The 25,838-nt window shown below is 43.4% G+C and overlaps 1 protein-coding gene across 2 annotated transcripts in view; it reads right to left on the bottom strand.

Annotated features, from left to right (window-relative positions):
• Window positions 1-25,838, bottom strand: part of adkb (adenosine kinase b) — a 110,162-nt gene that overhangs the window by 4,329 nt on the left and 79,995 nt on the right. For both annotated transcript variants that reach the window (XM_030097622.1, XM_030097621.1), the window contains exons 8-9: window positions 9,862-9,897; window positions 5,357-5,471 (exon numbers count right to left, since the gene is read on the bottom strand). In XM_030097622.1, coding sequence (XP_029953482.1) covers window positions 5,357-5,471; window positions 9,862-9,897 — 151 coding nt within the window. The remainder of the gene's footprint in view (window positions 1-5,356; window positions 5,472-9,861; window positions 9,898-25,838) is intronic.

Here is a 25,838-nt window from a genome sequence, read left to right as displayed (position 1 = left end):
CCTATTTAACTTAACCCTCCAGAAATTATTTATCAGGCAATCAAGACGTGAAAGCAAATTGAAGCCGTCACGCAATATCTGATCGCTAGTTGCCAAGCTCCTTTTTTTTCCCCTCACAAAACAGAGAGAACAAAACAAACTGCTGCTCTCACCATGGACGACTGTTGTCAGAAAAAATAAACCAACTTTTAAAAAGCTTTGGAGTTGACAGTCACACAAAAAACATGGTTGTAACATTTAGTACATTCACAAGCATCTCGAATTCACAAATTTATCTCAAGAAACTGCTATATCTAAAATCCTAATGCAAAATCTCAAAGAAAGAAAACTAAGATAATAAAAGGGAACATGGATTTGTGTTTTGTGATTCCGTTTTTCTCTTATTCCAACATTTTTTAATGTAACAAATAGTGGCGCTGTTAACAGAAATCTTCAGGCACAGTAAACCATATGAATGCGAACACGTGGATTTCGATTTCAGCGCCTAGAAGTGGAGCCGTTCACATCTCCGACTGATCAGGTCAGTGAGGGCAGAGCGCCGTCGCTGATGACATTTCCAGAAGTCTTTCTGAGCACTCTTTCTAGACACATGGCACATTAGACATCCAACATTCCTCTTTATTCATGGCCGGGGTTTGTATTCTGCTGCTGGGGGAAAGTTCACATCACCCCATTGATGCAAATTATTAAATTTGACTGACATGTTAACTCAAGTTACAGTCCAGGAACTCCCCAGCCGTCTGTAACAGAGATCTCATTGGCTGAAATCCGTCATGGAAATGGCAATAAAAGGAATAGAAAAAGGAGGGGAAAAAAAAAAAAAAGGACTCCTGCCAAAATACGGTGTTGTTTCTGGCTTGTTGGACATTTGAACACATCACTTTGCTGAACTCATTTCACATTCTGCTGTAATGAGATCGGGAACTTTTATTTTTCAATCAATAAAAACTGATAGGACCTATTTTTACACGTGAACATATCCTTGTTTCCCAGAGTGTGCTTTGAGTAAATGAGTGAAGCAGCAGTTTGATGGTGAATACGTGGGAGTGCAGTATAGCTGTACTTTAACAGGTAACTTGCACTGGAGAAAGAGCGAGAGACAGAGAAAGAGAGAGAGAGAGAACGAACCAAAGGAAAAAAAAAAACTCAAAGGATTTCAAATACTTCATTTCAGTATGCTATAATTGTGCTCTTTTGTTAATTCACTCATAATTCCCTCATTACAACTCTTGAATGGTGGTGATTAAACTTGAGGAATTCTTTCAACAGACATCTCTTTGAAATGAGTATCAATTAAGTCTTTTATTATTGGCTATTCTTTTAATAACAATGACAACTCGCAGCACAACAGTGACTGAGGAAATGCTTGAAAGTGACTGACTGTACATGCAAATAAGACGACCTTGGGTTTAGTGGGAAAAACGAGCATATGGCGCGTTGTTTTGACTCTGAAATTATTACATGCTATGCTTGGTAATGCTCCAGCGCTCAATGCTGCTCCTTTGACGGAAAGCAGGTAGATCAATTAGTCGACAGGTCATAAAAATTAACTCTGATCCTGTCGCACTTCATCATCTGCACACGTGAAACAATTAATACATCATTTTAAATCTGGAGCTGCCGGGGGACCGGCGGGGGGATTAAGCATGAATATTTAGCTGAAATTCATGAGCTGAAGCGCTCGGCGGAGTTTAAGTGCAGCATCTTTAAGTGAGAAACTTCCCAGAGAACGCTTCTCTCCTGGAACTATTCCTGCTGCGCTTCGGCCAAAATCCGAGCCTCGGAGAGGAAAACAACGTTACCGCTTTCTTGGCAAATGTGACAGGTTAGGAGCGAGTTGACATTCAATCTGTTTCCCTATCAAAACCAGCATCTTCGCTCACAATTGAGTTATGAGAAAGAAAAAAAAAAAAAAAAAGTACATATGCCTGTAATTACTGTAACCGCAGGCAAAAGATCATCGCCAACCAATACCCTTTCAGGGAATCATGAAAGAAAACACTTGAATGCATGATGCCAAAAAAAAAATAAAAAATGGAGGTCTTTCTCATTGCTCATAATTGATTTTTCCTCTTATGAAGCATGCGGCATAAACATCCTGCTTCTCAAACCCAGTGCAGAGACGTATCCAAGTAAAGCTTGAAATCATTTTTCGAAGTTTTATTTGGAGACGTTGGTGACAATGACAAATTACCCCTCTTTAACCAAATGAACTAAATGAAAAGACCCTTTTCCCCCCTCAGCAGCTTGGATTACCTTCCTCCTCTACTTCATGTGATTAACATGTATAGATTAGCTTCTTTTTCTTCCCCCCCACCCAACTTGAAATCTGCCTGCTTTGCCCCCGAGAGAGCTCTAAAACTCGCAGAGGAGTCGAGTCAGGCTTTATCAAGTCCTTATCAGCGATTAGAGCGGCAGCCCCTGCTGAATGATCGTTTATTAGATCTCCTCACCGTTAAGGTTCAGGGCACAATGATCTTAATTACTGCTATAATGGGCGTATAAGCAAAAGCCCAGTGTAGTTCAGCAGTGTCAGTGGCAGCTAAATAAAGGGCCATTTCCCCTGTGCTCCCAGCTTTTAAAAGGCGCGATTGAAGCGGCGGTTGTGATGAAAGGCTCCGAATGAAGGGCAGGGGAAAAAGAAAAAAGAAAAAAAAAAAAGAACAATAACAAATTGACATCTCTTTTTGGAGAATTATACCACGGGGGAAGGCATTCTCCCATCCTTAATCACTATAAAATGGTTTAACGTGACATGCAGAGGCTGGCGAATGATCAAATCCTGACAGGAGGACAAATTGCAAACAAAATGAGAGATCAAGTTTATTAGAGCTCCGCCTCTGGGAAATGAAAATCTTTAATTCTCTTTTTACATTGACATTTATTTGGCTGGCATGAATAGCTATGTTCTCACACACACAGACACACACACCAGCTCTGCTGCACCTACTACTGTAACTGCTCCAGTGCAATGATAGCACAGTCAATGACATTTATCATGTTTGCCTTTGTAGATGACATCTGAAACACATTGTCTTTCATCCAGCCGGCATTCATCATGTATTTTATATAAAGTTCACAGCGGCGCGCGGCGGTGTCTTCGCGCCGGAGCAATGAGAGGAGCGGGCGGGAATTATCCATCACCTCCGGCACAATGGATGGATTCGACTTCCTCTTTTTTAACAGTCGGGCTGCTCCTTAAAAAAGGATTTCTTTTCAAATTCTCATAAAAGGGGAAACTCACTTCCAGGAATTTTCTGCTTCAATAACAGAAATTTAAATGAGCTGCTTCAATTTAAATATATGCTATTAATTAAGGAAAGGGAATAACTCAGCATTATCTCTCGCTGCCTTGAATTGCAGTCGTATTTGTGATAATATTGTCACATCGCGCTGTTAATTCGAGAAGCTATGTGATTAAAACAAATTAATAACGTCAAGTCAGTACTGAAGTCTTTGTTTTAGGAGCTTCAAGGGTCTGTCTGATGCAAAGACGGAGACGGCGTTGAGGAGATCATAAAATGTGACGGGAAATCTGCCGGCATCAAGACCGACTTCAAATAAAAATCATTCAAATACATCAATTAAAGTGACAACTGAAAGAAATGTGGCTTCTGTTTTATTTGAAGAATTAGTTTCCCCCTCATAAAACTGGGACTGACACCAGTCCCCGTGCAAACCGCGCTGGATAAAGCGGTAAAAACACTGATAAATTATTCGACGGATGTTCTGCAGGCAGTGACGGTTTCTCCTCCATTCGTGCAATGAAATGCCAAGTCACATCTAGCAAGGAACTCTGGGAAATGACCACGGACTTGTGACGCCATTAGCATTCAGCCGGTATCGCTCCTGAAAAAGTTTGGTTAGTTTTCATCACTTATTTATAAGCCCTCACACACCGGGAGCATATTTAAAGTCCACGCCTGTACCTATTGTTTTCATTCTGAGTCTCGGCGCCGGCGGCCTCCAGACAGCTGACGAGTGTTTGAGCATCAACATACACCGCCGACTTTCTTCTCGCTTTGCATATTCCACCAAGTACACTGTGACTTCTTCACTGTGTGTGTGTGTGTGTGTGTGTGTGTGTGGTGCTACTGAATGATACAGCCAACAATATGGCCACTGCAGGTTTCCACTAAAACACTTTCTCATATTTCACGTTAATATCTTGTTATTAGACAGTTTTGAGCTTTCAAAGAAAGAAGTTATCGTGGTTTGATGAACATACGTGGTAATCAGACGCACGTGCTCGGTAAGACTTTGGACTATTGAGCCAAAAACCAATAAAGTTGCAGATCATACAATCGTAACAGTGAGTTAAGAGGCATTAAAGTCTTCACCATGAACGAGCCTGTTCTAATAAAAGATAGTTAATTTATCTACTGTTAATATAAAAATATCGATTGCTGCATCTTTAACCTTTATTGCAATAAGAGAGCGTGTCAGCCCAAATGGCCCCACACTTTACACACAATCAATAAAAAAAAAAATATCGGCTCATTTGTACTCATGGCGGTGGCGTGACGTTGAGGACAGTGGACACACGTGGAGACGGTGTCCTGCAGCGTTCGCGGTCCCGCTGCTGCGGCGCTTCTCTGCAGTCCCTGGTGATGAGCGATACGTTGGGAGTCTTTACCCGAGGCCGTCTCTCCACATGCGCGACTCGTCCGAGCTGAACTGCAAGGGCAATGAGGAGAGACGCCCCGTGGCTCCAAACAAAAGGCGGCGGCTCGCAGCAGTAATCGGAAACTATCGTCTCTGCTCCCAACCTGCAACCCCTGCTCGGCGGTGACGCCGCCGCCGCCGCCTTTTAATGTCCCACTAACAAATATGCCCCGAATCAAAGGGAACCGGATTGATTTCCGGGGAGGGGGGCAGCTCTGCCAACCTCTCCCCAAGGTCACACGGCAAGCTTTTTTGCAAAAGAGGAACAGAAAAAAAGAAGAGGTGGGGGGCAGGATGTAAAGAGTTGAAGCATTAAAAATTGCTGAGGACTGGCCTGGAGTCTGTCCAAGACAAAGTTAGAAGTACTTCACAAATCAATGCCTGCTCTCTGCAGCCCCCACACTTCTTTTATGCTCTGAAATGACAGAATGTAGTGCAAGCATTCTTTTTTTTTTCTTTTTTTTGGAACATCTGGTGTCAATATTGGAGCTTAACTTCAAAGAAATTACTGATAGCATTCTGCTCTCTTCGGTCAGCGATCAAGCATCTATTTAATGCGCCGCTCGCTGCGGTTTTGAGATACGAGGCTTAAATGAGGGGCAAAAATGTCCAAAAGGTCGGGGGGGTCAAAGATGAGACTTGGAAAATATGTGTAGATAAGCAGGAGGAGGGGGCTGAAGGAGGGGCCTACCGACGGTGGCGACGGTGTCGTCCTTGCCCTGGGTGAAGACCACCACTCGCTGCCTCTTCGTGTTCACCTTGGGGAGGTTTTGGGTCTTCTTCGCAATCTCTGCAATGTCATCCGTCTGTTTGGAAAAAAAGAAGAAGAAGAAAAAAAAAAACCCACCACAGTGTTAAGCAGAGTAAAGGCATCATGAAGAGCAATTTCTGAGATCACAAGTGTGTCTGAGTGGGGTCAGATTTTTCCAATCCTGGCAGACAGATCAAGTGATAATGAAGCCAGATGGGGTATGGAACCGTTTCGAAATAGATCAATAGGAGCGCTCAATGATGCTTCCATGCAGTTACAGGGGAGCTGGAAAATATTAGAATGTCATATTCCCTAAGTGAGATGAAAATAAGCGTGTGAAGATATGCTGTTGTCAGATAAAGCTACTCCTCATTGCTGAAGGGAGAGGTGGTGCGTGTACTGTATCATTCTCTTCCCGAAACAGGCCATCTCTCCTCAGCATCTGCACAGAATGGATATTCTCGCCTGGAGACGACAGAACTCTCCGGAGTGCTTGCCTTTGATCATGAGAGGGATAAAAAAACCCACACCTGTCAGTGCTACTTTATTATTAACTCATCATGATGTACTATGAGCAGGTAGAATGTCTTTATCGCCGTCTCGCAGTGGGGTGGACTGCTTTTCCGTAATACGGCGCGCTGAGGAGCCGGCATTAGGGATCGAGGATGCCTCCAGCATCTGCATCAAAGCTAACACTTGAGCACCTTCGGGGTGAGCAAATACTGTGATTATGGGAGTAATCAGAGAGATAGGCTCCGGCCCAATACCAGCAGCCGCGCCGGCTCGCTCCATCCAATGAGCTTTTACACCTCTAAATGTTTCCCAAACGTCCTTTAATCAGCCCTGAGAGGTCCGGGGAGACCCAGGGCCGGGGAAAAAATGGGTGTAACATTCTAAGTAAGTGCTAATGGTGAGGTTAATACAGAGGCTGTTAGCAGGCGATGGAGAAAAAAAGAGCAATTTGTCACTGTGACTGGATGTAACCACAAGCACTCCTCCAGAAACTGAATGCAAAAACCACACGAGGCTCCGGCACATTGTCACCCCCAGGTTTTATGTCCGTCCACATAAAAACAGCCGCGCTACTCAGGTTTAGGAGCTAAAAGGTTCTAAGGGCCAGAGGTGGTAGGGTAAGCATCATGGCTATTGAACACACACACACACAGCTTATCACACACTGAGACAACTTGGCCATCGTCGCCTGGCAGGAACACTCACCTGATAAAATCCTGGGGCAAAAGGATGCGGAAAAATAACGTTCAGCGTGAGTGCAAAACAAATGAATTGACAAATAATATGGCCAATTTGGTTTACTGCTGACAAATGGCAATATTTATGATTGCGAGGCAATTGATCAGACATAGATCAACAAAGCGTGAAATATGAAAGCTTTACAAGGGCGGCAAATTGTGTTTCTGTGTTGCAGCCAGTGAGAAGCTGATTGTCTCCACTGCAGGCTGCTCTTTCAAACACTGCAAGGGAGAGATTCAATTAAAGCCGCGATGCAGACAGTTCTTTGAGCATTTAAAGGAAACAGATCACAATCAGGCGACTGTGTTCAGATCTACTGATTGCTGTTTTGGAGAGGACGAGTCTTTTATCTTGTATTTAGACTGAAGAAGCGCCGCTGTCAGGTTTGTTAGTCATCCGTAATGCCACGATAACACTGTTTCGGAATACATTAAAAGTACTTCTTAAAGTGCTTTGGGGTCAGATACTGACAATATGCAATTACAGCTTCCCTCAAAAGAGCCACGCGGGCCAATTAAGTGGACGGTTGCTGAACTTAAATTAACCTCGCTGGCCTGAAAAGACTCAAACTGCATATGGAGATTCACTTATGTACAACATTTTCTCAGAGCAATTAGTACTTTTTGATGTTTTATCACACTTTTAGTTAAACATGTCAGAATACTTCTAAAATTAGGCTTTATTAGACAACAATGGAGTCAATATTTTGATATGATTAAACTGTCTTAATATCTGAATATGAATTACTTTGTCAAAAAGAATTTGAACGCTTGCCAAATCTGCTTCTGCTTGACGGAATGCATACCAGCGGAACACAGATCATTGCATTTAATGAATGATGAATGAATTATTTATGAATTTGGTGAAAGGAAAATCCCTAAGAGTGAGGAGTTTTCAACAGTTGTCAAAGCAGGGGGCTGTGAATGACACAAGAAACTGACATTAAATAACCTCAATCCAACAGGTGTAAAATGTTATGAGCACTTGAAATCTTATTGAAACATAAAAAAACTCTAGTTTTCATTTGTTTGTGTTTTCCATGCCATGTTTACAAGGATGCAACTGTATCAGCTTTGTTGTGCTGATATTACAGATTCCCCAACTGTTTTGTCGAACTGCCAATTCAAGCATCGGATTCTCGTCATATTGCTGCACGACCACATAACGTTTATGCTGAGTCTATGTTCCAGGCGTAATTCATGTGTAAATTCATTTAATTCAGGAGGGAATAGGGGTGTTAAATGCTAACTAGCATTTCCAAGATCAATATATAAAGCATGAGGGAAAGAGTAATCGCGCCACATATGTTTCAGTCTTTAGTGAAGCTTTAAGTATTCAGGCACGTCTTCCATGTATTTCTGTTAGGAAAACATTTCAGAGTCCAGGAGACGGTCTGTTGGTGCAGAGGAGACGCACATGAAGCTGAATGTGCGCGTCTGCGACATGCAGAATTAGGAATTGCCTTCGAGTGAACGATGAGTCACCAGTGATTTCAAAGTTTTTTTTTTTTCATAGGAAAAGGAGGAAATTTGATTTGAAAGAAATCAAATAATTTCTTTGAGAAGATTTTTTTTTTTTTTTTAATAAGAACCAGAAGATGGATTAGAATAAGAACCAATCATGCAGCTCATTCATTCCTCGTTGTGTGTATGCTCTTCTGAAACTATATGGGTTCTCTATTATACATTTTACCAGCGCTACAAAATAAAATTAAAGTGTGATTATTGTTATTGAATTCAAAATGCATTGAGTATGAGTGGCCAACTCTCTGTAACGCCGCTGTGACGACGTAGCGGCCATTTCCTGCTGTAATCAAATCTCCTGAGGCAACAATATACTGTGCATATTGATTTTTTTTTTTTTTGAAGACTTGTCAGTGTATAACCGCAGTAAAGGGGGCCGGCTTGTGTAAGGAAAGTAAAATTGCCATCAGAAAGTGACAAGAAGGGGGGGGGGGAGTGAAAAAAAAATAAAAAGACAACTGTGAAGAAAACATCTTTGAACTACAAGCGTCAAGAAATGCGGCGAGTACAGTACACACCACTGATGTTATCTGAGAAATCACATTCATTCAATGCAATTTCGCAGAGTGTTCTGCCAAATCAGGTTGACACGGAAAATGTCAAAGAATTGTAACTACTAGAAGAGTCTTCACTTTGCCCTTTGTGTTTCTTCTTCTTCTTTTTTTTTTTTTTTTTTTTTTCCCCTCATGCGAGGCCCCTCCATTACCACCAGCACCCCTCCACCCCCACGCACACACACACACACACACACACACCCCTCCCGCTCCGGCGCCGCCGCCGCTGCCGCCGCCGCCACCTCCTCCCCCGCCACTCTTGCCTTCATCCCTTCTCCTCTCTTAAACCTGTCACTGCCATCAGGATTGCATTTCTATTCCAGTCACGTTGATCACACCGTTAGTGATTCTGGATGACAATTATTCACACAGAGCAGAGCCATATTCAAGGCAGCTCTACCTCTGAAAGAGAGAAGGCACTTAAAATACCTGAGCCCATGTGGAAAAAAAAAAACAAAAAAAAACTCACAGGCTGGCTATTTGTGTGTGTATGTGTGTTTTTTTATTTATTTATTTATTTGGTATTTTTCATTTAAAAAGCAATGCAAGAAATATGCAAAATACCAGGGGAGAGAAAATAGACTAAAGGAACATTCATTTTATACTTACAGTCCCACTTTAAAACACACAGTGTAAAATCTATGGGGTAACAAGCTCTGTAATCTTCATTTCCATAATCTTAAACCACAGGTGGCTGTAATTTGGTTATTAAAAGACTACAGTGTGCTGTAATGCTATAGCAGCGAGGAGGAAGACATACAGTATCATCCCCGAGTGCAAAGAAGATAATGAGGAGGCTTTTTAACCAGGCAACCTGATGAGCCCCAAGCCTGCAGAGAAAGGCTTGAAACCATGCCCAACTTCTCAGCTTCCCAAGAGGCTTTTCAAAATTCAATAAATAACATCTGTAGGCGATGTTGGGTGCAGACCTAGCAGAGTGCGTCATAACAGAGAGCTGGCTGAACAAAGAAACCATGACGACTGCCAGGTTTCCATAGCAACTGCTGCAAGGCCTGGAGAGTATAATAGCACATCAATCACTGTCCAAAAAGAACTTCATTATCAGCAAAAATAAACCTTTAGGATCTTTTTACTGTGCAATTGCTGGTCAACTCACCTCAAAGCCCAGCTCTTTAGCGAACGTGGCCGCCTCCTGGAAAAGATAAAGCACACACAAATGAGCAGTTAATTACGGAGGCACAAATAAGAGCAGAGTGTCACACTCCAGACGTGAAGTAAAGACATCTCGCTTTCCCTCCGCTCCTCGCATGTGCGCCGGTGTCACTTGAGAATAAGTAACCTGAGTTAGTGTTGCTTTGCCAGCTCCTGATTTAATAGGCATGCAGCCCACCCATTTAAACTATTGGCCGCGATCGGCTCGTCTTACCACAGCAGCATGAGATAACACCACATCAGCCTCCAGCCTTGAAACTAGCACTGAAACCGTGAATATGTGCTGGTATGCGGGAATCCCCCACACTGCAGGCATTTACAGCCTGCGATACACTGATATGATCTCATAACAGGTGCACTCTATACACCCATACCAAGCCGTTGCTTTTTAATCATGTGAACTCCACAATGATGCTGGCATTTATATGCCATATCTTTAGATTTTGTACATCTATCAAGTACTAGATTGATGAAAGGGCAGCAGGACAAAGAGTTTAACGTGAATTTCAACAGTATTGGAGATTTTTCTTTAGCTGTTTCAATTATATATTCATATTTAGCTCAAAAATCACAATATTTAGAATTTTAGTGTCAATTTCTTCATGTATTCATCAGTTTCAGGCACAGCAGCAGGCAGGGCAGTGAGGCTGGTGTCAAATTACAAACACTCACTCCTCAAGAAACTCAAGAGATGGTATAAAATAAATATGTTCATCAACTCTGAAACATGAGCATATCCTATAGTGGAGCTTAAAAAATAAAACAATTCACACTAATTTGATGTTGCAACAACTCAGTTTTTAAAAGAGTCTGTCACTTGATTCTTATTCCTGCCAGAGAAGGTGTTAAAATAATAATAATAATAAAAAAAAAAATCCATCTGAAAAATCTAAAAATTGTCCAGGATGCAAGTGAAATTTGGCAGCAGAATCATGAATGTGATTTGTGGATAAGAGGATTTACACTTCTAATTGATTTCAATGGAAGCCAGCGAGTGTCCGCACCTTTCTCTTCTGACTATTGTAGTTTTCGCAATGTACATACATGAATGGAAACGAGTGGAATCCATCCAACACGGAGTACGGCAGCAAAACAAATACTATACATTTATGTATTTATTCATGCTAATTACATTTGCACCAACATTGGCAATGTTTTGGGGGAATGGGCTGCAGAAATAATGTTGAATACTGTGTGGGAAAAAAAACTTTCACAATGCAACCAAATGACAAGCTCATTATTCAGAAGGTAGGCAGCTGCGACGTCCAATATGTGAAGTGTAATAAATAGGCAATGATGTGATCCTTCGGCCGATGACAGAAGCTATTGCTTGTCAGCCCAGAACGATGTGGCAAATTGTCCAAGACAACCTTGTGCACCTAAATTCACTTCTGACCCCAGACGGGGCCGTAAGTTGATGCTCTGATTCTAAATAATCCAATTACGTGCAGGAGGAGGGCTGGCGTTTGCCTGACCTTGGGGAGAGCTTGACAACCTGGTCCTCAAACAGGAGGGGAGGAGATGACATGGAACAATAAGGTTACTGGTCCCTGGAGGGACGCCTCATGGCTCTCTGTGTTGGATCAACATCACAGCAACAGCAATATGTCAATTCATCACCCTACGCCCGCCGCACCCACACACACACACACACACAGCAACGGGCCAGATAATTAGCTGTTGCAGTCAAGAAGCAGTTTTATAATCCGTAAAGGTAGAGTAGTTGTCTCTTTTCACCTCCCTTCGCCTTTTCAATCTATTGAGGGCTTAGGTCTCACATTTGTTTCCCTTTATTTACAACCGCGTATTGACTTTTCTCCTCAGGAACGCTCAATCACCGATGAGAATGAGGCATCTCGCAGGGACAAGAGCAGCTCGGGAAAAAAAAAAAAAACGTCTTGTCAAAACAGCAATATTTCATATCAAAGGATTTAAAAGAGACACATGAATGAAGGCTGGAATAACGGTGGTGCTGCTGAGCGGCACGCGGCTCTGCCTCACCCTCCGTCTCTTTCTAGTTAGCAGCTATAATATTTGTGAGAAAAGCCTTTCGAGAGAGAGTGGGTGTTAGAAGAAAAGATAATTGAAGCAATGTCTATGAGCCACATGTGTACAGTGTAATCCCTTCTCGGAATTTATTAATTTCTTTGAGTTGTTATGAATGCCGACATCAAAAATATTTTGTACTATAAGCTCGGCTAAACCTAATATATTGCTGGGATAAATATTGTATGGCTGTAAATATGCAATTACTGAGCCTATACATGCAAGCCAATAAAACTGAAACGGTTTGCAATTAAAGTCACGATTCCTTAAGGGGCTTATAGTGTTAATATTCAAAAATCTTGTGTCTCGGGCTGCGTGCGCTTCACATTTGACGTGTGCTGTTTTGGTATGTTGTGGTATTCCGCTTTTCAAACGGCGGCCCATGTGCTCCTACAGCTGTTGCCACAATGACAAGTGCTTCGAGTGACATCTGGGCAAAAATCCTCTTGTGCTCAAAAAAGCATCTCATTTTGTTGGGAGATTGCTGTGATTGCATGCTCGTCTTTTGATGATCTGCTCCGGAGCTGGATTCCAGAGGAGGGAGAACTGTGACGGATTTCAGGGGCCTCTAAGTTCTCCTCCTCCTCCTCCTCTTCGGGCAAACAAGGTAAAAGATAACAAGGCGGGCTGAGTGCATGAGCCCTCTGCAGCCATAGTTAGTATAAAGCTATCAGAATGTGTGAGATGTTGCTGCTGTCAGAGGCTTAAACAGTCAAAGGGATATTTTTAGAGAGCTTAAGCTAATAATCCAGAGCCCAGTCGGGGGGGTGGGAGTCTACAATTTCTTGCCAAGCAAAATGAAAGAGGAAATACACACTTCATGCAAAGGCCAGTTTTCAAAGCGTCACGCTTTGTCTTCTTTGACACCGTTAAGTGACGGGAGTCTGCAGAGGCTGCATATTGATTGCTCTCTGGGCTTTTATTTCTGTGGAAACATTTCCTATCCTTTTAATTAAGCCGAGTTCCCAATTTTGCGTTCAGTCACGTGACAGTTCGATGGGCAGATGCAAAACGCATTAACTGTTCCACAAAGCAAAAAAAACTGTCGTCGCTCTGAGAGACATTTCTGGTGCGTAAGATGTTCCAGCATGCATTGGTGAAGTGGCTCGCACCGTCGCCTGTGTGGGTTTTGCGTGTTGTCCCCGGGCCTGCACGGGCTTATCCTTCAGGTGCGGCAGCTTTCTCTCATTATCAAAAGACGTCTCTAAAGCTTCCTTTTCCAAGCATCAATGGAAGCCAAGCAACTAGTAAAAATGTTAATTCCTTCTTTGGAGTCTGTTTAGTTGGTGTTCTGAGCCACATGGTGCGCTTAATAGAGGACAGGCTGTTCTCTGAGCAGCGATGAGCGGTTTAGTCTAAGATAACAAAAACACAATGAGGTTTAAGTAATCACATAGTATGTTCCAGTTTCTGAAAATCTTACGCTTATGTTTGCTTTTCAAACGTCTCTGTTCTTTTTCCTTCTCTTGATACATGTCCATATAGATTCATGCATTTGCTGGATATCACAGAAAAGAAATAAGGAGACTGGAGACGTTATTGGCTTGAAGGATAACATATTCCCAGAAACAAACTAAAGCAAGCATTTAGTTTTTTCCTCCTCTGTGTAACAAGTTGTTGAGCATATGTCACAGCAGGAGAGAGTCAGAGAGAGAGAAAAAAAATCCAATTTCAGTGTTTCCCAAAGAATCTAAATCAAAGAGCAAACCTTAGTGCTAAGGTTAATAAAACTTGATAAGCTGAAAAGCGTAACTCCCTCAGGCCATTCAGAAAATAAGCATTTGCTTGACCGTGTTAGCCTGTGCTGATGCAGAGGCAGAAATTGAATTGTATTTGACATTGTATGTGGAGAGGGAGCGACACTGAGGAGGGTATAGTCCTGATTCACAACAATACCCATGTTTACTTCTTCCTTTCCGGGTATTTCAATGAAGACATTATAGGGGGGGGACTGATAACTGCTATTGTAGAAGCTACTGTACGCCACGGAAACTGGGGAAATCGGAGCAGAAAAGAATGTTCCGATTTCGACAAATCAAATGAAAATGACAAATCACTTAATGCAGAAACCTTTTAAAGCAAATGGAGCGTGACGGGGTCACGGCTTATCAAATAATTCAGCCAATTATCACGAATCGCGGAAATTATATATATATATTTAAAAATGAAATAGTGACACGTTTTCCTCCTTCTCTGCGTGCAGGCATAAGACTCCACTGGAGCGAGTCAGACAGTTTTCATAAACGCCCAGTAAAAACAACATCTGGCATTCAACTCAAGTGTTTCCGTTCAGGTTGTTACGGCGCATACTGCAGGCTGGCAGTGGTGATGGGAGGAGGAGGGGGGGGGGTGGGGGCTGAAGAACGACTCGCTAATGAACACCGGAGCGTCCGACGGGCTCGCCGGTGCCCTTGACGTGGCCTCGGGGTCGCCGTCACGACTCCTCCCGGGTGTCAGGCCCGGCGTGAGTCCAGGTGCCGCCGAACGGGAAGCTCAGAGATATGCGGGCCGATAACGACGGCGGGTGATTATTAATATCATCTCGCGGGCTGATAGCGCCTCGCTCACGCTGGGTGGAAGGGAGGCGGCCGCCTGCTACTGCGCGGGACAGATTAGGAGGAATAAATCACCTGTACTGAGCCCTCCTGAGACTCCCTGGAGAATGCAGCAATCCCGCTGAAGCATGACATGCCACAAACACGGGGGTAAACACACGCCGGGAACGACACACTCCGGAGAGGCAGGAGTCGCTTTTACTGCCTCTGGGAATTTACTCAACAACAGCTGATGGTATTTCACTTTGGGTTTTAGTGGGCCATTAAGAGGCATGTTTCATTTCCACCTAGTTATTTCGCCTGCATTTCAATAGCATCTCACAGGTAGTCGGTTTTTTTTTTTTTTTTTTGTGCGGTGACAGGTTTACATCCACCACTTCAATCAGAATACATACCGGAGCATTTCTCAAACTCCGGTATGTACTGAGCTCAAACTGTTTTTTTTTGGTCCAATGTCTTTGAAGGAAATTTTTGTGGAATAAAAATAAAAAAAAACTCCTGTTAATAACTTATTTTCCCATTTATTTAATAGAACTCTGTCCACAGTTCAGCAGATGTCGGAGCTGTTACCGGGAGACGATCCATTTACATTTGCATCACCTTCTGCAGTACATAAAAAGATATTAATTTGCAACAACTGTCAAATCTCTCCTGCTCGCCTCCGGCTACGTTCACTGAAATGTCACATCTGCTGAGAAATAGCGCTGTGCTGATTGCAAATATTTGTGTCCACTAAATTTCAGTTATTCCGATGCTGCCTTTTGAGACTTTATTTTGTCGCAGAAGGACAAATCCTCATTACAGTAAACCTTCTTTAAACAGGTTCTTTTTTCTCTCCATTCAACAGATCCACTGGGTTGGTTTTTATGATTCAGTTTAAAAAAAAAACATTCTTCAGTGAATTTTTACTGAAACCGAAAAGACGGCTTAAGAAAAACATAATTTGTTAGCAAGTTCTGATCAAGACGAGTAGCAAAAACAGGGGAAAAAAAAGTCTAAATGTAATAAATGTATGTATATATGATGAGTGCAACACGTGCTTGTCTCACAGAAGTCTCAGGTTGAGAGACCCGAGGCAAAGCATCAAGTCCTTGTAATTTGACGCCGTGGCGAGCGTGTGTACGCTCACCATTCACAGTAGTGTGAAGCCGAGACCACATGAATTAATCATGCGGTCGACCTCACTGTTTGAGACTTTTGCTGCTGTCGATTGCAATGTAAGAAAATGACTGACATCGTGCAAAAAAAAAAAAAGCAGCATAGCTTTTTAGCAAAACATCTAAAAATAAAAATTTTACGACAGAAAATCGTGTTCAGAGGGAAGTGCGAGTTTGACCTGAGCTTTCATGTGACGAATTTCAGCAGTGCCCTCGCCTGCCAGTCCATTACACACCTGGAGTAACAGCTTCTCATATCTGTCTCCGTCTGCCTGCAAGGGCGGCGGAGAGGTCTCTCTGCACGCCTGCGGGGACGGCGGCGGCACCTACAGCGCAGGTCCAGAGGTTAAACAATCGGAAACATGCGCGGTACATAAATATCCTTGCTGATAGCAATCTCGGCGTGTGAAAGCGGGCTTTGCATAAGGGGCTCCGGACAGAGGATGTAACCTCCGATAGAGCAGGAGGGACCGGGCGGCCACTCGCTCAGTCCGCCGGGGCTAATGGAAGCGGTGGCAGAGGGGGAGTTAGTTATCAGACTGATGGCCTTATCAGCACTGAGGGGGCTCTATCACACATCTCACCTCTGGGCTCTAACAAGGGGTCAGCCCGCGGCGTCACACCAGCGCTAACCCGCTATCTCTCAAGGAAGTGGATGAAGGGAGAACAGTGGATGAGCCGGTTTACTCGACAAGCGCCACTAATAGAGCAGATTTAGGACAGTTCTCATAGCTGTCATTTCTCTAATCTGATCAGATTATCAGATCGTTTATTCTTCTTTTACTCTGAAGGTTCTTTAGCGCTGGACCGTCGGCCATCCCGTGACTTCTCCCTCTTTCATGAAGACTTATTCCAGATGTTTTGGATCGGGATCTTTTCCCTCAGTAATTCTCTGCCTCTTTTGTCCGGCTTTCCCCCTGCCTGTTCAAGCCCATGTTTTTCTTTCCCTCTGAGTATTAGTATTACTTTGGCCATAAGCCTTTATGAGCTCCAGTTTTGCCTCCTGTGTTTTTTTTTTTTGGTTTTGTTTTGTTTTTTTGTAGCTTTTGTTTGCGGGACTTTGTAGTGGAGCGTTGTCTTAGTTATTTGGCAAAACTTACAAATTCTCGATTATCTTCTCAGATTGTTCTTTCAAACATGAAAAAAAACCTGTCTAATTTTATTACACTGATCATCTACAGGGCTGTACTGTTGGCTCATCTTGAGAACATACCTGGTTCAAGTCCAGGTTGGGCTTGGGGATCTTTTTTTTGTGGAGTTTGCATGTTCTACCTGTGTGTGTGGTATCCGCAGTTGCAGAACTCGCTGTGCGGTAGAACGGTTGACGCAGTGACAAAGCCGTTGTTCTGTATCCACAGTTAATATACCGGTTCTCTTGTCCCACAGAGGTCGACCGACTTTCCTCACTTTTTGCTGAAATTTCCAGCAGATGTTAGATACGTGTGAAAAACATGTCGTGTACACAATTCTGTTTGTACCTCGTGAATTGTCAGGAAGCTGAGGGTTGATTGTTGAGTTTGCGTGAACAAAACATCTGTTAGGCACAAGGAGCTAGAAAGTTGTTAAACACATTACATTTTTTGTGTTGTTGTGAACCCGCCTGCCAGTGTTACTTCAGTCGAAATGAGTCAAAATCTTCAAAAGCATACAAAAAAATATGATTAATAACTTGAATATCTCGGCACTGTTCTTTTTTTAAAATTACCTCGCAGCATGTCAACCAATGACAACCACTGGTTTACATTAGAAAACATCTAAAACTCCAGAACTGTCATATTGAGTTATGCAAAACAAGCAAACAAATTGAACCTGCACTTGCCAATATAACTTTTAAAAAGTTTGATCATCCTAATAAACCCAGAACACATTCAGTTTTTTTTGGGGTTTTTTTGATACGAAGTTTTACTTTCACTTAAGCAAGTTGCAATCAATATCTGGAAGTTTCTTTGGTTAAGGTCTAATTGATTGAATTCTTCAGCATCCGGAGCGTCTCCAGCTAGTGTAATGCCAACCCGGGCTCATGTATATTAAAAGGAAACTCAAATATAATATTAATTCAACCTCTTTGGGGCATATTTTCAAGGCCATTACATGAATTTATCCTGCTGTTTAAGTCCCAAAAATAAACTGTTGTGGAAGCAACAAGTCGGCGTGGAAGTGATTAGCATTTGTTGAGCTGAAGTTTCCTGCAAGCCTTCGAGTGCAAAAAGCAGCAGCTGGAGGCCTTGAGAGCGTATTTTCATAGCGATGAGATCCTACATAAATACACGTTTTACAAAGCTGAAACAATACCGATGGTTCAATGAGAGATTAATGTGCTTCACATCTCTCAAATTCGAAGTGTGCATAAAGGTGATGTGTGTGTGTTTTTCCTTGCAGCGATCAGAATGTAGAAATGTACAAATCTGACAGGCTGTTTGTTTATGCGGCGAGTGAACGAAAACGAAACCCAAGCTCCCACAGTTATTGTTAGTCGTCCACTTAAATCTACAAATTATCTTTCCAATACTTTGTTTTTAAATTCAAGTTCACATTTCTAGACTGTGGTTCATGCGATTATTTTGTTAACAAAAACTTAAATTACAGTGTTTTGCATTTTACTTTTGAGCTCCATTGACTGCCTCTGCCATGTTGCAAATGTGCCAGCTTGTTTGTGTAATTCAGCTTGTTTATTCTTACTTTACTCCAGTTGTTTTCTTAATAGTTTTGTTTTGTTCTGTACATTCTTCTCTTTTAGCTATAAACTCTTCAACAGTGATTAAATCCCAACATTTAGTTTTTCAGTCTGGCTAAAATCAACCTTTGTTCATGTGTGCTTAAAAACGTCTGATGAGGTTGATGCAAACTTCCTCCAAGTCTGTCAGTTTTTGTTTTTTGTTTTTTTGTTTTTTTTGTAGCTTATTTTCCAGTAAATTCAACAGGCATTTGGTTGCAGGCACTGCAGACAAAGGTCAAAAAAGCAAACAGATTTTTTTTTCCCCTCTACTTTGTAGGGAACTGTTGAGAACAGTGACCATACCCTCCTGTGTATAATAAACATGTGAGCATTTGGCCTGCTCTATTTACCTCCTAATGAGAAACAAAGATCTGCTCTGAGGGACTCGCATGCCTCAGACAATGAAAACCCAGGGAGGGGGAAAAAAAAAAAAAAAAAAAATTTATAATTCAAACCATTTGCGTGCGCAGAGGACATGAGAGCTTTGTCAGAATAAATTGGCCAAACAAAAACTGAGATGATGTTCGGCGTGTCGTCTGTTGATGTGGCCGGAGATGGCAGAGCGCCAGACGAAAACCTGCGTGAAGGGAAGGCGCCTTTCGGCGAGGAGGCGACGACATTTCGCATGTACGCGCAGAACAACGTGATTAATGTCGCAGGGAGAGCAACACAAACTCAAGGATCTATTGGAAGGGGTTTCTTGGCACTATGACGACAATAAATTAGGGAAAAAAAATTCTTTTTTTTTAGTTGAAGGAGGAGCATGCAGTTTGAACTACGTGACATTTCTAAAATAATCCCACAGGTTCCATGATGCATGGAACAATCACAAACTGCTCATGAGGTTTGGGTAGATTATAAATGCTGATTTCGTCTCTGTCGTCCTCTTATCAAGAGGTTTTCCGAATCAAAAGGACAGAGGGGAAGTCCTTCACGTGACGCTGGAAAACATGACTGTGGAGGCTGCACTGTGGGAATACAATCACCAGAAGACAAAGGCCGACGCTCCCGCCAACTTTTCTGTGGATAAGAAGATTGAGGAAAGGGGGGAACGCGGCAGTGACTTGGGAGGGGGACGCTCATCAGGCCTGCGAGGGCATCTGGGAAACCCGCTGGTATTCAAACTTCTTGGAGACCCTGCAGCAACAAGCTGATATCCTGCGGTGATAGAAATACACTGGCCTCAGCACCGGCTGAACGTGGGCACTATTGATCTGCTCCCAGCGCAATATCTCCTCTTACATCCATAATTATTCTCCTTCAGAGGACTCCACTGCGTGCCCCGGCTGCCCGGCCCGCTCTCGATCTGCCTCCTTGTTAAAGATGCTCTGTGGTCTCACATTTCACATCGCTCCGCCGACGACCCCCCCCCCCCCCCCCCCCCCCCCCCCCCCCCCCCCCCCCCCCCCCCCCCCTCTTAACCCCGGCATTTTCGAATATTTCATGGTTCAGTCCCGGGGTTGGGGAAGGCGGCTTCGGCGCGGCACAATTACAGTGGTTAGTCGGACTCCTCTGGTGGAGCCATGCTGGCTCCCAAAGTACCATGACTCGCAAACAGACAGCCAGGAAAAACAGAGGAATGTCAGAGAGACCACTCGCCTGCCCCGAATCCTCCGCCGGGCCGTATACACATATCAAAAGACTGATGGGTTAATTGTATCCACGCTTGATGTGATCAAGTTAAGTAGTTCCCAACCTTTTTGGCTGAGAGTCTTTGTGAAAGAAGTACAGTTGCACTCTCTTCCTCTGACAAACTAAACTCATAAGCAACTGGAAAACCACTTGGCGAACTGAGAGACGGTTTTTCTATGATGTGCTAATTTGCAGCTGCAACCACGATACAGTATAGTATGTCCAGTTTCCTTCCAAAACTGTCAAGAGTCTCACTTAGATCTTTGCGTACCCAGTGAAAGTAGTCCAAAAAAGTGGATTCTGCTACAACCGTCTATATTTGCAGCACAGAAAATGTAAACTACAAAGAAATGAGATTATCAGATGTGTATGGGAATTAGTAGGATAGATTTCCTATGCTGCAATATTGATGTAACCAAAAGAAATGTATTTATTAGAGCCCATGAGTTGGATCAGTTGTCAAACTCATTTCACCTCAGGGGCTAAACGCAGCCTGACTGGGTCACGACTGGGTCAGACCAGGAAAATAAAACAATAACCTATAATTACCAATGGCATATTTCCCTCTGCTTCAGTGCAGATTAGTAAAAGTAGACATAAAATGGTCAAACTGAATGTGCTTTTCACAAAATGCATTACAAACAGCCTGAAGAGTAAACTCAAATTTTACATCTGATGACGGATTAAATTTTTTTTGAAAAGCATGTTGCTTCTCAAAACACAAGCTTTCAGCATGCGTGTTTTCACAAACTAACCACATAATGTGAAAGTTAATGCTATTTCCCGATAGATTACATAGCTAGTTTTCACTAATCTCTCACTATAAGCATTGCTACCATCTCCTGTTCAGTTCAGGGTCTCAAACTAACTCAAACTAGCATAACATGACCCCCATGAACAAGTTAGGAAGTTACTTTTACACTTTTTTTTAACTGAAAATTAATGTTTTCCTTGAAAAATCATTCGATGGGCCTGAATAAGCTCTCGAGGCCTGGTTCTGGCCCATGAGCCATATGTTTGACAGCCCTACTGTGGCATTAGAGTTCCACCATGTTTTAACCAAACTGGACCAGTTCTTTTACTCTCATCCTGCTAAAAAACCACATAAACCAAAGGCTCCAAATGCATTACTTCCATTATGGTGAAAATAAAGGAAGTTAGATGTACTTGTGCTCTGTTTGACACACTTTTTCCACTTCAGCCTCACCTACAGGGACCGCGAGCAGCCTGCAGTACGCCAATGTGAGCAAATACATCAAACTTCATGTAATGATGTCTGAAAACTCAACTCACGGCTGAATTCAACAGGATGTTGCTGTGGTGATTTTCCAGATACCGCTGGTTACACAACCTCTAATACTATGATTACATGTGACATGCACGGTTGTGTAGAGGAAAAAATAAACTGTCCTCAGTGCTGTCCTTGGAAGGGCCTTTTCTGTGCAGTTTGCATGTCCTTCCTTTGCGTGTGTGGAACTCTGTTTTCCTCCAACATGCACTGCTGATGCAGCCAATGAGCTGTCAGTATATATATATATGCACCCGTGTATTTTACATCAATATAAATTCCAGTTAAGTAAACAGTGTAGTATACAGTGGCTTGTCTCTCATTTATAAGGTTGCAGGTTCAAACTCCCAAACTCCCTCTGGCTATACATTGAAGCACTCTTGAGCAAGACACTGAACTCCAAATTGCTCCCGATGGACAGATTGCCTTTTGTGGCAGCTGCCTCTGTTCTACGTGTGAGTATATGGCTGGATGTGATTAACAATGTAAAGCACTTTGGAGGTGCTGAAGCAGTGGGGGAAGCACTATATAAGTGAAATCCATTTACCATTTACCACTGGCTCTGCTAACAAGTGCTTCACGATGATGATTACATAGAAGTGGCTCCGAACTGATGCGCCAAAAGCGAACCACTCGTCCATTATGAATCAGACCAGACGCTGTGGGTCACTTCTGCAAGAATTGAATTAAAAAGCAATGCAGGAAACTGTACTCCAGTGAGAGTAAAAAGTGTTTCTTATATTAACAAGTTCAAATCTTATCTATGCTTCTGTCATAATAGTTTGGATTTAGTGAAATTATAACTGACAGACTGGCGAGGTCTGGAACATTATTCAACTGACAGACATGGTTGAGTTTATACATTCAGAAAACCTGATGTTTGACCAACTGAGAATCACTGGTGCAACTAAAGCAAATAATTAAAACAAAAATTTGAAAATTCGGCTAATTGATTCGTCTTCAGTTAATGCTGAAAATCTTTAATAGATTTTCTTGGAACTAGCTGTATGACAAAAGTGATTAGAAAGCAATTAGGACGTTTTCAGTATCGCTCGTCACTCGTCTTTGGTAGGGCTCTGATCACATTTTGAAAAAGAAAAAAAAAACAAAACAAAAACTGTGCATCTCATTTTCAACAAAGAAAGAAAAAAAGGACGAGAATAAAAAGAAAGCGGCTTTTCCACTCAGCAAATCATCACAGCGAACGCGCGCTGTGACTCATCACACAACTCGGTGGCTGTACGTCACACTGAAGGTCAGCGTACTCTGGCACCGAACTGCAGGCATGTGACTCATCACAGAAATAGCACGTTCAATTAAAATTCAGTTGTGAGAGACACAAAAGGAGAGCGGCGGCTAATACTTCATGTCTTTTCCTCCAATGACACATTGTGATTGTTCCGCCTCGCCGGCTTTAGAGACGGTTCTGTGTTCGCCCTCCCAGTTGGCCTGTGGGGCCTCGTGAATAAACACGCAGAGGTTAATGTCTCATGTTCTCCCCTGTTCTCAGCAGACAGCTCTGACAGGAGGAGAGAGAAGCGCCTAAAAGGAAAGCTGTTTCAGTAATACGCTAATCTGGCTCTCGCATCTCTTTGTTTTAGGCGGTGAGACGGGATATTTTCCCCAAGCTACCGCTGAGAAGCACATCTCCAGTCCGCTGTGGGTGAGCTGTCAAGGGGAAATTCTGACTCCTATTCTTTTTTTTTTCTTATTCTTCCCCAAGAACACCCCTCTCACCCTAAGGGGTCTTTAGTGAACTTGCCATCACCCACACATACTGACAGCAGAGAGCGCGTATTTCCACAGTCCCGCACACGTCACTGAGGCGATAAACAGCCACGGGCCCCGCCACAGAGATAAGGCTTCCAAGCAGTCTATCAAACAAACAAAGCCAGATGACGAATCTGGTGAGATGTTAAGAAATGACGCCATATTGTATCTCCTCTGCCTGCCTTTCTCTTTTTTTTTTCTCCCCCTCGTATCTACACAGACACACACACACACACACACGTATATATACACTTGTACACCCACTTCAGCCTGTCCTGGAAAAATCATTAGAGCCCCCACCAACACCACCAACCCCCCCCAACACACACACGCGCACACATACGCTGCATGCAGATGGGAGAAAAATAGGGCTGAGAGCCAAAAGGCCTGAGGGGCTTTTCATGACAATAACCTTCTGTAGAGCTGCTTGTATCCCTCCACCTAGATCACGGAGAGGTGCCCAGGGATGGATGGGAGAATAAGCAAGATAACCGTACAAAATATAAGACGGGGGGAACATTCGCACAAAGCGCAGAGGAAGACGGAACCCGTGTCGCTTTGCTCTCATGGCCTGGAGAGATGGCAGACTAAATGCTGTTTTAAAACAGCTTGAACATTGAAATGATGATGGCTCCTTTCGCCTCGGCAAAGCACATTAATACATAGCCGAATGCCATTTCCACTTTTGTTAAATGGCTCACCTATTGAGTATTCAATTACAATGGCTGTCTCTGGTTGGGAAGACGGGGCTGGGACCCATATAAATAAGCTCCCTCTGAGTGTGGAGCTGCACAATGCATTGGACAGCAAAGGAAAGCATGCGGAGCCCCTGTATGGGGGCGGCATATAATGTTAATGGCCACGGAGTGTGGAGGTTGTTGGGTATCGGTTGTGGGGCAAAAAACCAAGCTCTCATCTGCAGTGCGGTGGAAGGAAGTGGATTTTTAAGCGTTTTTCCCAAGATAAGAAAGAAGCCCAAACCCTGGAAATTATCTAAATTGAGAAAACCGTGAATCCTGGCTTAAGAAAATCATCAGTCAGGGTGATTAATCCAGTCTTGATTAATCGTTCCATTTGTCTATGATATGTCTAAAATTCCACAATACAAATCCACCAGTAATGATCCAATCCTACCCCCTCCTCTATTGTGTGGTTTATCTCTTATGCTCAAATAGCAAAAGCAAATTGTGGCTAATTTTATCGTCGAATCCACTGGCATGTGGTTTTTCCAGCGGTAATGATTCCCTCATTCGGGCCTAATTAACTGCGGCCATTAAATGGAGGGAAATGTAATGCCCTGGGTTCCATGTCAGGTAGTCAGAGGAGGACAGCGCAGGAGGACTCAATTAGGCCTGCGCTGTTCCCAGGTTATCACACGACATGTTTGCCAATTAAGTGAAGTAGCGTCTGATGTCTGTGCGGCTCCGTCGGCACCGTCTCCGAGGCCCTGGCAACGCAGGAACGGCACTCCTCTACACACCCCCACCCACCTCCCAGCCAAGGAACAGACACTACACTATGCCCCAAAAAGGCAGTAATTACAGGATGGATGGGAGACTATTATATAAGCACGGGGCTGCCGGTAGGCCAGGCAGGGCCTGCCGATGCCAGGTTTCAAACAAGTACCAGCAGGATCGAGTTATAGCAGAATTACCGAGGGTAGACTCCATCAGAAACACAGACACATTTCAACATCACAAGAGCTGGAGTACGGGAGAAGAAACGGGGGCTATTGACATTTTTCTTGACGTCTCTGGTTGTTGCACGACTTGTTTCGGAATTTCAAGCCATCAAAAGCGAGCTGTAACCTGGTGGAAATAAGTTCCCAGTCATGTCATATAAGCCTTGCTTCTCCAAAAAAAAAAAAAAAAAAAACTGCTCAAATTTAGCTCCAGTCACTTTGAAACCATGAAAGCTCGCAGCTGCTTTAAACATATTTCCCCCCAACTGAGGGCAGCTCTGTATCGTGACTCAGTAAGTGTGGGAGAGGAAGCCAGAGACAGGCAGACACATTAGCCTTCCCTCGTGGCGCGTTCTGCCAGGCTATAGGAGTCAGTCCACATGATCCCCACTGTCACTGACTTGTTATGAAAGCGTCGGGGGCTGAGGCTTATCCATCACGTCGGGGGGTGGATGTGGAGGTGAGAGGACGGCCGGGGGAGGGCGGGGGCGGGGGCGAGCGTGGGCGAGGTAGCGCTGTTGCCCGTCACTCACCATGCACCGCTGCATGACCGCCAACCTTGTCTGGCTTGTGCACAATGGGAGGTCTGGGGCCCGACTGTATGAGCAGTCATTCCCCCCCGCCCCTCCCAGCAGCCGACAAGAGAGGAAGGCCAAAAGGAGTCAACACACTCTGGACAGACATTAGTTCTATATAGACCTTTGAAGACCTCACTGCTTGAGGCAGCTGAGCAGTGAATATCTGCTCTGTGTTTAGGTTTGTTTTTTTTTTTTTTTACTTCTACCCAAACTCTCAGTTTGGCATTCCTGGTTCGGTTCCTGAGAGCAAGCTCAGACAGAGACTCTAAAAGATAATCTCCTTCAACAAACATACATTGCAATTATCCAGAGTCATTAAACTGTAATGACTGGAGGTGCGAGCAAACTTCTTAAGCAAACAGTTACAGTACCACCCACCTGAAAATACATAACGCTGGCAAAACGTACGCCAAGGTTTAGGAGACAGAATCATTCCTCACAGCAATTAGGGAGCAAGAGCGAGAGGTGCATGCGTAAAAGGGAGGTCTTGTGTCGGGA

This window comes from Salarias fasciatus, chromosome 8 (genome assembly GCF_902148845.1).
Source record: "Salarias fasciatus chromosome 8, fSalaFa1.1, whole genome shotgun sequence".
NCBI classification, from domain to species: Eukaryota; Metazoa; Chordata; class Actinopteri; order Blenniiformes; family Blenniidae; genus Salarias; species Salarias fasciatus.
This window is presented reverse-complemented; position numbering and strand designations above follow the sequence as displayed.